The sequence below is a fragment of the Vespa velutina genome, chromosome 16 (assembly GCF_912470025.1).
Source record: "Vespa velutina chromosome 16, iVesVel2.1, whole genome shotgun sequence".
NCBI lineage: Eukaryota > Metazoa > Arthropoda > Insecta > Hymenoptera > Vespidae > Vespa > Vespa velutina.
Genome location: NC_062203.1, coordinates 1,185,809 through 1,201,014, shown reverse-complemented (window position 1 = coordinate 1,201,014; position 15,206 = coordinate 1,185,809). Strand labels below are relative to the sequence as shown.

At 31.1% G+C, this 15,206-nt stretch overlaps 3 protein-coding genes across 6 annotated transcripts; all 3 read right to left on the bottom strand.

Moving 5' to 3' along the window:
• Window positions 1-2,554: 2,554 nt before the first annotated feature.
• On the bottom strand, window positions 2,555-5,164 carry LOC124954728 (phenoloxidase-activating factor 2-like). Its single transcript, XM_047508067.1, has 7 exons — window positions 4,464-5,164; window positions 4,263-4,354; window positions 3,892-4,124; window positions 3,596-3,826; window positions 3,307-3,508; window positions 3,054-3,225; window positions 2,555-2,900 (listed from the first exon to the last, which is right to left on the bottom strand). The coding sequence occupies exons 1-6, from the start codon at window positions 4,576-4,578 to the stop codon at window positions 3,064-3,066; spliced, it is 1,035 nt and encodes a 344-aa protein (XP_047364023.1). The 5' UTR covers window positions 4,579-5,164; the 3' UTR covers window positions 2,555-2,900; window positions 3,054-3,063.
• Window positions 5,165-5,281: 117 nt separating this feature from the next.
• LOC124954727 (very-long-chain (3R)-3-hydroxyacyl-CoA dehydratase 3) lies at window positions 5,282-7,512 on the bottom strand. The gene is made up of 5 exons (XM_047508066.1): window positions 7,258-7,512; window positions 7,040-7,156; window positions 6,720-6,954; window positions 6,537-6,641; window positions 5,282-6,455 (listed from the first exon to the last, which is right to left on the bottom strand). The coding sequence occupies exons 1-5, from the start codon at window positions 7,339-7,341 to the stop codon at window positions 5,890-5,892; spliced, it is 1,107 nt and encodes a 368-aa protein (XP_047364022.1). The 5' UTR covers window positions 7,342-7,512; the 3' UTR covers window positions 5,282-5,889.
• Window positions 7,513-9,850: 2,338 nt separating this feature from the next.
• Window positions 9,851-15,173, bottom strand: LOC124954729 (LIRP-like). Of its 4 annotated transcripts, none has more exons than XM_047508068.1 (3): window positions 14,732-15,173; window positions 10,755-10,962; window positions 9,851-10,434 (listed from the first exon to the last, which is right to left on the bottom strand). In XM_047508068.1, the coding sequence occupies exons 2-3, from the start codon at window positions 10,960-10,962 to the stop codon at window positions 10,238-10,240; spliced, it is 405 nt and encodes a 134-aa protein (XP_047364024.1). In that variant the 5' UTR covers window positions 14,732-15,173; the 3' UTR covers window positions 9,851-10,237. The 4 variants fall into 4 exon arrangements, with proteins under 4 accessions (XP_047364024.1, XP_047364025.1, XP_047364026.1 ...); XM_047508069.1 differs by lacking the exon at window positions 14,732-15,173 and adding an exon at window positions 13,834-14,313; XM_047508070.1 differs by lacking the exon at window positions 14,732-15,173 and adding an exon at window positions 13,005-13,075.
• Between the last annotated feature and the right edge of the window lie 33 nt (window positions 15,174-15,206).

Below are 15,206 nucleotides of genomic sequence, written 5' to 3'. Positions count from 1 at the left end.
CCAGATAGGAAAGAGATCGGTCGAGTTTCAGGATTCTGAGGATCAAGCTGGGAACATTCCATGGTTAAGCATATCCAGGAGGGTCAACTCAACGGAATGAGAGAAAGAGAGAGGGAGAGAGAGAGAGAGAGAGAGAGTCTGTTTCGAACTTCTCTCGCTGCAGGGATGCTCCGAATTCCGAAAACGACCATCTCTCTCTCTCTCTCTCTTTCTCTCTCTCTCTCTCTCTCTCTCTCTCGCTCTCGCTCTCTCTCTCTCTCTCTTCTCTCGTGGGCGGACCGTATCCCATAAATACTCGCGGTGTAAACAAGACTCGTCGATGTTTGGGCAGCCTCGCGCTCTCGAGTCAGCCACGGATTCGATCGACTGATGTAAACATTTTTACGAAAAATAAACTCGACGTGGGTATCGGCCACCGGCGAGTAATTGCACGTTGCCACGAGACGATAACGCTCACCGTCGATTCCTTGCCACGTTGGACTAACGGAGTCGCGTGTGACTTCGATGAACGTAACGTCGACAAAAATGATTTACGAGAAATACGATACCGCCCAGTTTGACCGCGAACCTCATTCCTCGATCTTTCTTTTTTAACATTTTCATACCATGTTCATACGCTTATCTAAGTTTAACATGATTAGAGGAATTTCGATTTTAAACATCCAAATGAAAACATTTATATCTATGGGAAAGAATTTAAATGGGAAAGATAATTAAAGTTATCAATGTGTATTTTCGATAAAATTAATTCTACCATTACAAATATGTATTGATATTAATATTTCTTTAATATTGAAAAAAAAAAAAAGAAAAAAAAATCGACGAACTAATTCAAACATCACGAGTTTTTTGCACGGATACGGAGAGAGATGTACATATGTACGTACACGTACTCGTTCTCACGAGTCCCATCGTAATTATTACGACTTACGATAGAAAGTAATTTTAGCGCGGAATGATCTATGGGACATCTGATGCGTATATGCAAGTGGAATAACATCGGCGCACGACGAGCGTTAAAGACAAAACTGGCAATTACACTGGCGGTTCGCCTAATCGTAAAACGAAATACATACTAAAAGAACGTAGTCGCCGACATTACCGTCGTCGTGATGTTGTAACTCGTCGTAAATCAACGGACATCTTGCCGAGTCAAAAGATTATACGTAAAAGGAAAAGTACGTTCGACGTAATGTTAATAACAAATTTCAAAAAAGATATAATTTGCGATACAAGATACTACATTACAATTTAACATTAACACCATTGAAATACCATTAAAATTGATCCATTTGATTTTCATCCAAATAAAAATATATAAATACATTATAATCATCTTCATAAATTATCATAGATTTCATTCATTCTCAATATATAAAATACATATATAAAGTATTATTATTATATTTATAATTATCTATCGATCGCTTACAAAAATGATTAAGAAAGAAACATGGATCGTGACTAAAACAAATCCAACGTTATCTTCTCGATGACCAAACGAGAGACGATGTTTCCTCGGTACACATAGAGAGGTACACCGACAAAAGTCCATCCGGCTAAGAAGAAAAAGAAAGAAAGAAAGAAGAAAAGAAAAGAAAACGAAAAAGAAAAAGAATGAAAGAAAAGAAATAAAAGATAAAGGGGAGTCAGGGTGGGTCGTTACGCGAACGATCACAGGTGTAGTTCGAGCGCAACCTGCAGTCTATAAACGCAGTGAGCCCCTTTAGAAGGAAGAAAAAGAAAAAGAAGAAGTCAAAGAAAAAGAAAGGTGAGAGAGAGAGAGAGAGAGAGAGAGAGAGAGAGAGAGAGAGTAAGTGAGAAGGAGAGGAAAGGAAAAGAAAGAGGAAGAAGAGGAAAACGAAATCTCGTGAGGGAGTGGGAGAAGAAAGAGAGAAGGAGAAAGAGAGAAGGAGAAAGAGAAAGAGAAAGAGAAAGAGGGAGTCAAGTGCTCCGCCCCAGGTAGATGGCAATATGGCCGCTGAAGGAATCGCAGGAGTTGAAGCAACGACGCCGACGTCGCCGTGACGCCCGCGTTTCACTCAAGCCACCTCAAGCTACCTACGTTTGTGGCTACGACACTCCTCCTACTCGTCGAGACGGTCGACGCCTACCCTCCCCTTCCCCTTTTTACACTCCCACCCGCACTCCCCACTACTCTTCAACAACCACCACACACCGCATACCGCGCGTACCAATCCACCAATACGAGATTCTAAACGGACTGACACGTGCACTGTGAGAGGGAATCAGTGTACAGAAAATCGAAATATGCGATAGTAAAAGATCCCAATCGATCGAATACTTTGCTCCTACGGAGAATTTTCATTTCTTTTTCAATGAATATAAAATGTTAAATTTGTTAATTATTTATTTTATTCTCGGTATTTATCATTCGTTAATTTAATATTTTCTGAATAATTTTTAATGCAGATTTCTTTCTTTCCTTTCTTTTCTTTTCTTTTTTCTTTTTTTTTTTTTTTTTTTTTTTTTCTTTACTTTCATTTTTTTTTCCTTTTCCTTTTCTTTCTTTTCGTCTCTTTTTATTTCACACTTTATTTAGTTTCTACACGATTTTTATTTTGAATATTACATTATTTTTATTTCTATAGTGATATAAATAAATTGACAAAAAACAATAAAAATATAATCATTTATAAATGATTCACGCAAAACACATAAACAATTGACAGAAAACATATGGTCATTTATAAAAATTGATAGAAAACATATGATCGTTTTAATTAATGTTTTTTAACTATTTAGTTCCATCAAGATACAAAGATGGCAGCACATTGTGGACATCAAGTTATATGCCATCTACTAGTAAACAAAGAAACATTGTTGTTTTTTAATCATGTGAGGTAACGTCGGTAATCTCTGAGGTCGATAATTTGATTCTGTAAAATTAAAGAATTAAATTGTTTGAAAAACCTAAACTCGTATATAAAATTATTATCTAAAGTCGGCAATTGTATATACTATTAAAGTATATTAAAAGTTCATTAATATATTTTAATCAATTAATTTCATGAATTAGCACATTTACTTACAAACTGTGGTTTATGACTGAGTCAATTTTTCATTTATCCACGAAATATAATTAATCACATTGACGTATACACCTGGAATTCCATTAGTGGCACAACCAATACCCCATGTTACCATTCCAATAATCTGCCACTGATTACCCGACTGACACACCAATGGTGCACCTCCATCTCCCTATGAAATTATATATTATGTCTAATGACTTTAATTATTATGCAATGAAAGTACGTCAAAATTTAATTTTGAGTTTTCTACCGTGCACGCATCTTTTCCTGATTCTCCTCCTGCACATATAAAGCTATTTCTGTCGAGGGTAAAGAACTGTCCTACTTTTGTAGTACGAAGAGAAGTTTCACAATTATTTTGATTTACTATGGGAACATCAACTTCTTTGAGTGTATTCTGATAACTACCACTATTACCAAATGCATTCTTTCCCCAACCTGATACCCAACATCTTTAAAAATATTAATATATTAATATATTAGGAAATAATCAATTTCAATTCCATATAATTATTACCATCAAAACTTAATAAATATACCTTGTTTGTGCAGCTGGTACTGAAGTAGGAAGACATACAGTATTAATATTTGGACTACTTGCAATAGGTACAGACGAGCTTAATCTAATAACTGCTATATCATTCTGAAGATTCTTTGAGTTATAAGATTGATGTACAAATATTTTTTGTGCATTGTATTCTCTATAAGGATAAGTTTCTGAAGAACTTTGTCCATTCCATTCACCTAATCTTACTTTAAGACCCCCAGTCCTATGAGAAATACACATAAAGTATTTATGTTTTTGATGCAAAAACAAATGTAATGTCACACTTACAAGTAAGGAGTTACTTTATGTGCCACAGTAAGAACATGATTGGCATTAATAAGAGCTCCTGATCCAATATATGAATTACTTGATGTTAAAAGTGCTGCTTGCCAAGGATATTCTCCGTAACTAGCAACTCCTTCTGGTTGAGCAGTAAGAGTTATTTTTCTTATTCCACAACTAGTATCAATTATATTTCCTGATGTACAACAATATATTAAGCCTGCTGAACAAGTTACACCCTGTACAATGAAATAAACATAATAATAAAGCTAAGAAAAAAAAAAAAAATATATATATATATATATATATATATATATATGTGTGTGTGTATAAAGATATGCTGTATAATAAATTACATAAAATGAATATATTCGTACCGTGTTTACAATTCTTATATCAATACCATTACTACCACCAACATCACAAGTACCTGCAGGTACACATCTACATCCTGCAGATGTAGTACTAGCTAAAATATTAAATTAAGAAGAATACGATTATGCATTGATTCGAAATAATTCTATGAGTTAATTGTTAAGCATTAATAATTAAAATTAATTTAAGCAATTGATACATACTTGGTGCTACAGTATTAGCAGTCGTAGTACCATCAAAAACAATTGTATTAGTTTGTGCTTTAGCGTATTTTTGTATAAAGCACATAATCGTTAATATATAAAAAAAGTTATACATTTTGCAGATAGAGAAAAGAAATAGATAAACTGCGTTGGAAGTTATCGATACAACGAACGATAGAAAAACTAACTTTTAGCGCTCCCATTCAGATTTATATATATAATGTATTATACGCATTATACGCCCTATATTCATATTTTCTTTTGTTATCATTTTGAAAAAAATACATTAAATGAAATACCCAAGCGTGTCAAAAGTCTCTAACGAGAGTTTTTTCCTCATAACAATGAGTACATACTATTTATAAAGTGTGACATTACAATCTTATAAATAAATTACTTCCTTTTACAATTATATTCATCATTGTCATCTGCTACACTTATGCATAATAATAATAGTTATAGATCATCATCTATTGCAGAATTTCCTGAACAGATTATTACTAATGAGGGATCTGTGAATACACGTTGTTACGTTAATCATATTTCATTAGAAATTAAAGCGAGGTCAATAATCTGGTATTTCCAACGAAGATGACTCATTTGTAATTTTATTACAGCATTATTACGTCAGATTTATGATTTGATAAATACAAAACACGTGTTTGCAAATTTGCAATTCCAAAAATAATATTTATACATGTAATTTCCTAAATATGTATATATATATATATATATATATATATATATATATATATATATGTATATATATATGTATGTGTGCATGCGTGCATGGTGTACTCATCGAATAAATTTAAATCTTTTTTGATAGAATTTTAATTTATTGTTATACATTTATTCAGGAGAATTTCATCAATGAGTTACGAAATATCTAGAAAATAATTAATCAATGGGAAAGATCCTAAAGAATAATTTGTCAATGAATCACGGCATGTCTACAATGTAGTTAATCAATGTACGAATTTTAATCATTGACTAACTATTTCATAGAATTATTTTCATCTTGGCTTATCATTTTGATTAATTTTAAATAATAATAATAATAATAATAATAATAATAAAACAGACAAATAAAAATATATAGACATAAACATTATTTCACAAACGATGATCTCTATTTAATTATATCATATGATAGACATTAGCCTAAGTAAAAATTTAATAGTTAATTAATTAGATTGATAATTAAATATTGACCCACATTGTATTGACCTACTGTATAAGAAGAAATATAGAAATATATTTTGCTAATAGTCACAGTAAATGTCACATAATAATTAATATATGTCCTTTACATGAAAAAAAAAAAAAAAATAAGAAAAATTATATTATAGTATATATTCTGCTAAAAATAATATTATCTTTGGCTATTATTTTAAGTTATATTTATATATTATGTAAAATGAAGTTATGTGTATTTCCTTTTTATATTAGATTTCCCAAGTTTTTTATAACGAGCATGATTCATATGCGACATCATTGTGTAAATACCAGGTATACATAATAATAATAAATAAATTCGCAAGAAAGTCGGAAAATGAAGAGAAAAATTGAACGAATTTGGTAACGATATGGTAAAACGTTGTGTTTCTTCAAAATATGGAATGTTACGCAAAATTATAATACCTTCGCATATTACACCTAATGGAAACAATGGTATCCATACTGTATACCTTAACCACATTAAGAAATAAATATCTACATTCAATAATTGTGTAATATAATATAAATATCTGATTACTTCTACTGCGCTCCATACAATAAAGAGATAAAACACAACTGGTTTAGTTTGCATACGTGATTCTCCTTCTATCATGCAAAATAATACAAATGATCTGCCTCCTATTTGTAAGAGAGGCATCATTATGCTACCTTTGGTATAACCAAATAAAGGGTGCATAACTTCTAAAAATTGTAACAACTGTATAAATTTCATTGGATTTCCAACAGTAGCGTACGTATGTTTCATAGAAGCTGCAATTAATAATATAGTTATGATTGAGATTGGAAAAGACTATTATGTCTAAAGATTGATACGATATAGTAATTGCTAACCTGGTCCATCACGGGAATATTTCACACCCATAACGACAAGAATATAAAGAAATCCGACAAATTGACATAAGTTGTAGATGATTAAGTATACCTTCTTAAAATCCTCTGTTATATAAAAATTATTCAAATTAATATAATGTGTTGGGATAAGTATTGATATTAATTTCTACATAATATTTCTACCTTTCCTATAGCCAAGTTCTTCTTTATGTAATTTATCATACATATCAGGATAATCTGTAGAAACATCTCGCTTCTCATACTCATTATCATCCATGTCTTCACTTTTCCATTTATCAAAATCTATTTTAAGCCATGGTGGTTTTTGTGGTTGACTAGTCAATCGTGGCCACCATCCACAACATTGTTTTTTCAATGTAAAATCTATCTGACGATCAATCACTTTGTAATTGCTTTCCTACAACGTACAATCATTATACATATAAAGGATTATAACTTATAAAATATCATCAATTATGATTGCATCTTATAGTTAAACATACATCAGGATTAACAAGTTCATGAAAGTCAATACTAAATCCATAATTATTGCACCCTCTTGCTCCTTGACCGTATGCACTTATTTGCAACTTCTTTTCTTGCAAATTAATATTAATATCCTGTAAAACGTATTAATAATGTTAATAATTATCTATTCAATCTATGTATATATATATATATATATATATATAAACTTCTATATTGACAATGACTTGTATACCTTAACGTCAGCCAAATCGACTTTTAATGTAACCTGATTCTCAGTTTGAGCCCAATATACGAATGGATTGTACGTTTCTGTCATTTTAACATTTTCTTATAACAGCAAAGTTATAATTTTTTAATTTAGAAACAAAAAAAAAGGAGCGTAACAAATTTTACTAATTACTTGATGAAGCTAAGTATAAAATTCAAAGTAAATGTCGATACATATATGCACATTCATTGTACATAAAGCTTTTCTAATGAAAGTTGGTACTTCCGTTTTCTGTGATTTCAGCGACAAGTATGGACAAAATATGAACTATGAGACTATATAAATTGAGAAAAATTGTTGTATGTAGTAAAAAGAATAATAACATCTAACAAAAGCAAAATGAAAATTATATAACAAGTTATATTACTTTAAGAGAAAATAATTGAAAAGTGTTAGTTAATTGTATAAACTTTTTATATTATTTTTGTTTCTTTTTTAATTATTCATATAAATATCCAAAAGTGTATTTAAACGTATTCATTACCACGATATATATTATTTGCGATCAAATAAATAAATAAGAGATAAAAAATAATATATAAAAGATAATAGAAATATTATAATAGTGGAAAGAAAATTACTGATGCATGTCTTGAATTCTGAAATATATTAGAATAATGGCGTTACAATAGACGCGTTAATATAATAGATAATATAATATTTAACCTGTAAAAAAAAAAAAAAAATAAATAGTAAGTATAAAAACGCGATAAAAAACAATGAGAGTTATAAAGAAATTAGAATTTTTTCAGTGCATAAATGCTGTTTTCGACAAAAAAGTTTTGTATTGTGGCGCTCCTCGAAATTGGCGACAAAAAAGAAGAAATTCGTACCCTCACTACTGATTTTTATATTACGCTAGAATGGGATATGTTTGTCGTGTATGAAGTAGCGATAATTTGCTTGTTTGTTTACGTAAACAAGTAATGCCTAGATTTCAAAAGAACATATTTAACTTTGTATTTTCATGATGAAAGGTCAAATTAAAATTCCAATTTAATCATCGAATGACTATTGGTCGTTAATATTTTTTATTCATTTATCAATTAAAAACAACATTGATTATATTTATTAAAGCTTCAAATCGCGGGAACAGAATGTTTACAAAATTATCTTTATTACAATACATTCATAAATTTAGTCATATTTTTAACATATAATAAAATAAGAAAATAGGAAATGTCTAATAAATAATACAGGTCATTTTATTTATATATTTCTTTTTTGTTTTCAATATATATTCGATCGATCAGCTAAGAAAAAGCGATAGTTTGCAGTATAAGAGGTACAAAGGGATTATGAATCAGTGAAAATTATTAATGACGGTATAATAATGTTTGCCTCTTTATCATCTTTGCATCATTCTATGACGTTTAAATATAAATAAATTGAAATCAATCGCGATAGCACAAGCATGGACGATTACAATGGTACTGTTTACAATGCAACGATTTAATCTCGGCGAATTTTTTACATTACGCGTTATTAAAATGTATCAACAAAGTGTACTTCAAAAGATAATATTGAAGCACATAGCGTTGCGACATTATAAGCGAAGATCTTTTTCAGATCATAGAATGATTGAAAATTTTCATATCATAGAATGATCGAAAATTTTCAGATCAGATCATTAGAAATCGATCTATAATTGCTCTTACGAATGTAAAAAGATCTTTAGAAAGCAACGACGTTGTTAAATTTTTGCTGCAAACTATCCTTGCGAAAATAGCACAATTCACGCGCACACGCACACACACATATATATATATACATACATAAATTTTATATATATGTATTTATATATATATATTTATATATATATATATATATATATATATATATATATTTATACATATATATAATATATATATTTATACATATATATAATATATATATTTATACATATATATAATATATTTCTCTCTTGAAATTTTTTTGCCATCCTCGCTTGAGTCCAATGGACGTTATTTCCAATAGATTTCTATCTAAGAAATGCCGAGTATTCGGCTACACGAATTTACAAATTCGTATTCCACATCTTAAGAATAAAAACTTAAGAATCGAAATTTGTAATCGATCAATATTTGCAAAGTCTAATGATCCTCGTGTTCCTAGATTCTTCAACTATATAAAATATATTTTATCAATACATCTCGCCAACTCCGATCGAAATCCAATTATTCGAACTTTCAATCTCAATTATACAATCTTATTGGATACTTGTATTGTTAAATATTTTCGGCTGTAAAAATAATATTATCATAAAAGTTTAAGAAACCATTCGCTAAAAAGCACACTTCGAACGTTCTGAATATTACTTCGATTATATATATATATATATATACATATATGTATATATATATATATATATATATATATATATATATATATATATATATATATATGTATATATCGAACAACATTATTTCACTCAACAAACGATTAACAATCGCAGTTTTCATTGACGAAAAATCAATGTTTGTTATTTTATTATGATAATCTACGAAGTAATTTCTAAGTGATTGAAAAGATATCTAGGCATGTGATTATTCATTGATTTAACTTAACATATATGTCTTGAATCTTTTTTTTTTTCAGGCCGAACGTTCATAGGCAAGCAGTAGGCGAATGTTTTTTGATCCACGCAAAATAAATAATGTTTATCTTACGTGAACTCATTATTTGTGGGTCACCCGGTGTCTTCGTTTTTTTTTCTTTTTTTTTTTTTTTTTTTTTTTTATGCATTTGAAACGTGTATAAAGCTTTCGATAGGTGTCGCGCAGAGATGTGGTGTACATTAATTGTCATTTATCACATTATGGTATTACAGAAGAGAATAATGGTAAAGCAGAGACCTGATACGTCATTATCGTCGGTATTATCACATTTACGGTAATAGACGAAGAGTGGTAAAGCAGAGATCGATTTAACTGATCGTCGATGATTATTGCGAAACACGGCCGCAATAACTAGTTAATTCCTGAATCGAGCATGGTTTCACGCAGCACTCATCGTAAACGCCTCTAGGTTCTCTTCGAAAACGTGTACCGGCAAAACGACCCATCATTGCATTCGCTGTAACTGCCGATCTAAATGGATATGATTCGTCATAAGCAAACGGATAATCGTCCATTTCCATTTCTGAAAGTAACGCAATAACGATATATTTTATTAGGTTTTTTTCCTTTATAAATTACATTTGTGAAATAATGCGCTCGTCTAATATAAATAACGAATAAAACTATTGCAATTTCGATTAAAAATGATGATTAGAATAAATGCATTTTATGCACTTAATCTTGGATCGAATTACATACGTTTCGTATTATTTTTCTTTAATTTGATTCATTAAAAAGAAACATAGAAACGTACTAAGATATCTAACGATATGAAATACAAGGTATATATTAAAAGATATAGTATATATACATATTCATATATACAATGTTACCGTAACTTACCCTGCCCGTTCTTTTTAAACATAGAATTGTAGACGCCGTCGCAGAGCAATCCAAGTGCATTCGATAGATTTTTCCCGCAATACTTATGCAGCGTCTGCGGCTGTCGCTTATCTTGGAAAGAGTATTGAGTGTTTCCGAATTGTATTAAGAAAGCCGCTACGACGAGCACCAAAGCCAGAAAGGCGTTGTTGAATCGATATGTAGACATCTGTAAACAAAGTTGAAGAGACGCGTTTTTTTTTGTTTTTTCTTTTTGTATTTTTTTTTTTTTTTTTTTTTTTTTTTTATACATATATATATATATGAGAAAAAATGTAAATTTAGTCTGTAGGTCATCTTACTGAATATATCTTTATCAACGTGCACTTTGCTTCGACTTATTAATTCGACTAAATTTGCAAACAAATAATACATTGACACAATTATATTAATCTTTTCTTTTTGTCTCCGATTCATTTAAACTAGATAAAAAGAAAAATTATCATAATAAGAGTTGGTTTTAACGCTGATGTAGGACGTCGATTAGTTTCGAAGATTAATCGAGTTAGATTTTGCAATCATTGAGGTAGTAGACAAATCGCGGCTATCGTTAAGACGTACGACTAGACATTCCAACATTGTGAACATCGCATAACGTGGAATGAGGATAGTGGTCTGCTTGTTTATATTTTAGCTCCGAGTCATTGAATCTCCAAGATAATTATACTGTTGTTTTGATATGCGAAAATAGGGCCGTTATCCACGAGACGCATTCTGGCGCCACGTTGACTGCAATTCTACCCGTTGATTTCAGAAAAGCTGAACGAATATACACCGATTTTTTTCTTTAGAAAAAGAGAGATAGAAAGAGAAAGAGAGCGAGAGAGCGAGAGAGAGAGAGAGAGAGAGAGAGATCTAATGGAAACAAATTTTTATTAAGAAATCTTCAAGGAAAAACAATTGCTCTGTAAACATTATATAGATGCTCATTGATAAATCATAACTTTTCCATTCATATAAAGAACACGGAACTCAAAGCTAATATCAATTTCATTTTGTCGATTTATATAGTTCTTTTAATGTAACAATAGAATTAAAAAATCGTATTAGATTTTTGGGAAAAAAAATCTCGAAATCGAAAATCGATCATTAAAACTTCATGGAATTACTGATTTGGATTCGTAATATTACTTGGTAGACGCGTGCCAGACGCGATGCTAGCAAACAGTGACTTTACCACTTACATCAAAACAAGTAACATAAATAATCTAGGTACGATGATACTGACCAGAATTAGCGAGTCTAATAAAATTCATCAATGTCTAATAATATATCGACGTTTGTGAGAGTACATCAAAGACGATAACAACTTTCTCTCTCTCTCTCTCTCTCTTACTCTTTCTCGAGGAAGTTATGCAAGGAATCAGTTTTGTCTCTTCTTTCTTTTCCTTTCTTTTTATTCCTTCTTTTTTCTCTTTTAAGAGAATCGTAAAGTACATCGAGACGAATTCAATGACCTACGATAAAGTTGCCGTACTCGTGAGTCAACATCGTTATACGAAGACGCGACGTGCTATTTCTCGTCGAACTTCAACTTCTAATATCTCCCAATTAAGTGAAATGACGTTGTTCTCGTTCTTGTTGTCGTTGTCATTGTCATTGTCATTGTCGTTGTCGTTGTCGTTGTCGTCGTTGTTGCGCCTGGCTTATCTCGCATTCGCGAAAAGAATCGCGGTTGCTTTTTTATTTACGAAAGGTCAAGATTAACGCCGATATGAATCTGATAAAGTAACATGTACAAGAGAAACACGAAATAATGTCAATTTATTGATGGCAAAAAGGACCGATAAAAATGATACGTTGATTAATCACAACAAGAAATAGGTATACGTTATTTCATCAAATGCGTATGCATTAAAAATAATTACATCGTATCTTAATTTGTCGCTAAAAACGGAACACTCCTAAATACGCACTCCTCGTTTAAAAAAATACTCCTCGTTTAAATAACCCGTTCATTGGCTTTCCGTATTGCGACGATTGTAAGGAAAGGACTGTAATCTCCTCGATAACGGAATGCCCGCAAATTGAAAAGAGGACTCATCCCAGACTATGACCTATTGTTGCACGCATTAATTTCTCTCTTTCTCTCTCTCTCACTCTCTCTTTTTTTCTCTTTCGTTATTATCTGAAGCGCCACTGGCTGAGACAAGTAATAAATACGTGCATATAACAGTTGGAAAGATACTATACGAATGCAGTTATAGTCACCGAGAGGGAATGCACTCATCTTCGACGAACGCAGTCACAGTGGGGTGATCGACTTTTCCGATTAAAAGTGTTGCCACTTTGCTCGGGAATCTGAAAACTTCGTTTAAATTCTTTACGAGAGAAAGAGAGAGAGAGAGAGAGAGAGAGAGAGAGAGAGAGAGAAGAGACAAATATTTATTTCATTTTTAAACATTTTTCTACTATTTCTATCATTTCTATCATTTTTCACGATCTCACGCGATGGACAGTTAATCGCATTTATTTTTATTCCTTTTTTTCACTTGACATAACAAAAGTGTAATATAAAAAGATGATCGTCCAGATTTTATCAACGATCACGAAAGATGTACTTCGTAAATGACGTGGAATGACACATAGTCAGCATTCCCATCGGTTCTTCACGAGATATACAACATTTCAGATATAATAACTTCGTCTTTATAACGAAGAAGAAGATAATTATTCTTTTTTTTATTTCCTTCTCCTAGTTTACAATGTACTTTAGATGATTTCTAATCTAATCTCTTTCTATTTTTCCTTTTTCCCTACTTCTTATACTCTCTCATTCTCTTTCTCTCTCTCTCTCTCTCTCTTTCTCCCTCCCCCCTCTCTCTGTCTGTCTTTTTTCTAATTCAAAACGAAACTTTACGACACTTAAGTTTACATAATGATCAAACGACGAATCCAAATTCCAAAAGCACAAATTTATCCTGTCTTTTGTCCTAATTCAAAATAAATCTTAAGAACTCTTAATGTTTACATAAACAAACGTCCAATTTAAATTCGAAAAAACGAATGTATCCTGTCTTGAATGTCAACTAATATGTACCTTCTTCTCGGTACTTCTCCCACACGAACCACTTTCTCGCGTATGTATTTTTCCAGGTCTGCTTTTGAATATTGCAGGATCAACGGCCAGTCGATTTCCGTGAATCTCTCCTCGATATAAGAGTCATTCTCGAAGGCACCCCTAAACGACTTAACACGCGATTTCTTCCCGGTGACATAAGTAAAGATCACAAATTTAGCTTTCCTCTTGCACTCGTTATAACACCGATCTCTATCGATTCTTCGATCCAATGTGAAACATTCTTCTTTAAAAGACAATAATTTCGATATCTTATATACGATATACATATACATATATATCTACACCGGCATAGGTGCATATATCGATATAAATATTAATAATATTAAAACAAACACAATTTCGCACACGACTTCGATCCTTTTCTTGATTCTTACTCAAGAGACGATCGAGGAAACGCGTCTGAACCGTCCGAGCGCCAACGAACGACTCATCGCTCGAAGAGAAACGTGATAGAGCGAAAGACTCGTTTGTTTATATTGTTATTATATCAAAAGATCTACGAACGTTTCAAAGATATTATATAACAATATAAGGTAAAAGCGAAAATATGATAACATAAATATTGTAATTTTATTATTTGAAATAATTATTTCTATTATGAATCTTTTCTTCTAGCATGATATTAAACATTTAAACCATAAGTAACATTGTTTCTTACATGATCTATATACTATATATAGATTAAATAAAATATATATATATATATATATATATATATATATATAAGCAATGGTCTTTCCATAATTAGAAACCGAAAAAATGATAGATTAACGAAAATTATTCAACTTATCGTCGTTGAGTAAACTTGAAAGAAAATAAAAAACTTTGGAAATTCCAAAGAGATCGAAATACTCACCGTACAGATAGATGGTGGTTATCCTTAGCCGATGAGAGCGTACGTATTATGACGACCTATAAGAGGGCAACCTCCCTTATAAACGCTCTGATCATCGGTGAAAGAATTGAACAACATAGACATGTTCATTACACACGTTACGAAAGCACCTGTCAGCTTGTCTTAGTTGAACACCACCAATAACGTCGCGTTCATAAGGAAGATCAACCAACCGTACATCGTTCCAATTTTACCCTCAATGGCGTTTTGCTAAAATTCTGGAATTATTTACTTCCGCTAGATACCTTTCACTTTTATTTATACGTCGAAGAACGTAAACAGACAGGCAATCGATTAGTTATCGAGTGATCTTAAGCTATTTTCCTCTTTTTTTAGTATAATTAACTCCTCTCAGACAAGCAAGAATTCTCAGTGAACCATAAAATATTTGCCTTTAATGTTTGACCTTTTATTTTTATTTTATATATTCTTTTTA

What these genes read in the sequence shown, in the direction of transcription:
- LOC124954728 (XM_047508067.1), bottom strand. Translation starts at nt 4,578, where the DNA reads ATGTATAACTTTTTTTATATATTAACGATTATGTGCTTTATACAAAAA. An exon ending in GTACCAGCTGCACAAACAAG is followed by an intron (nt 3,509 to 3,595) that starts GTATATTTATTA and finishes ATATTTTTAAAG; the next exon opens with ATGTTGGGTATCAGGTTGGG. An exon ending in CAGGAAAAGATGCGTGCACG is followed by an intron (nt 3,226 to 3,306) that starts GTAGAAAACTCA and finishes ATAATTTCATAG; the next exon opens with GGAGATGGAGGTGCACCATT.
- LOC124954727 (XM_047508066.1), bottom strand. Translation starts at nt 7,341, where the DNA reads ATGACAGAAACGTACAATCCATTCGTATATTGGGCTCAAACTGAGAAT. An exon ending in TCGATTTGGCTGACGTTAAG is followed by an intron (nt 7,157 to 7,257) that starts GTATACAAGTCA and finishes TACGTTTTACAG; the next exon opens with GATATTAATATTAATTTGCA. An exon ending in AGAACTTGGCTATAGGAAAG is followed by an intron (nt 6,642 to 6,719) that starts GTAGAAATATTA and finishes TTTATATAACAG; the next exon opens with AGGATTTTAAGAAGGTATAC.
- LOC124954729 (XM_047508068.1), bottom strand. Translation starts at nt 10,962, where the DNA reads ATGTCTACATATCGATTCAACAACGCCTTTCTGGCTTTGGTGCTCGTC. An exon ending in GTTTAAAAAGAACGGGCAGG is followed by an intron (nt 10,435 to 10,754) that starts GTAAGTTACGGT and finishes CGTTACTTTCAG; the next exon opens with AAATGGAAATGGACGATTAT.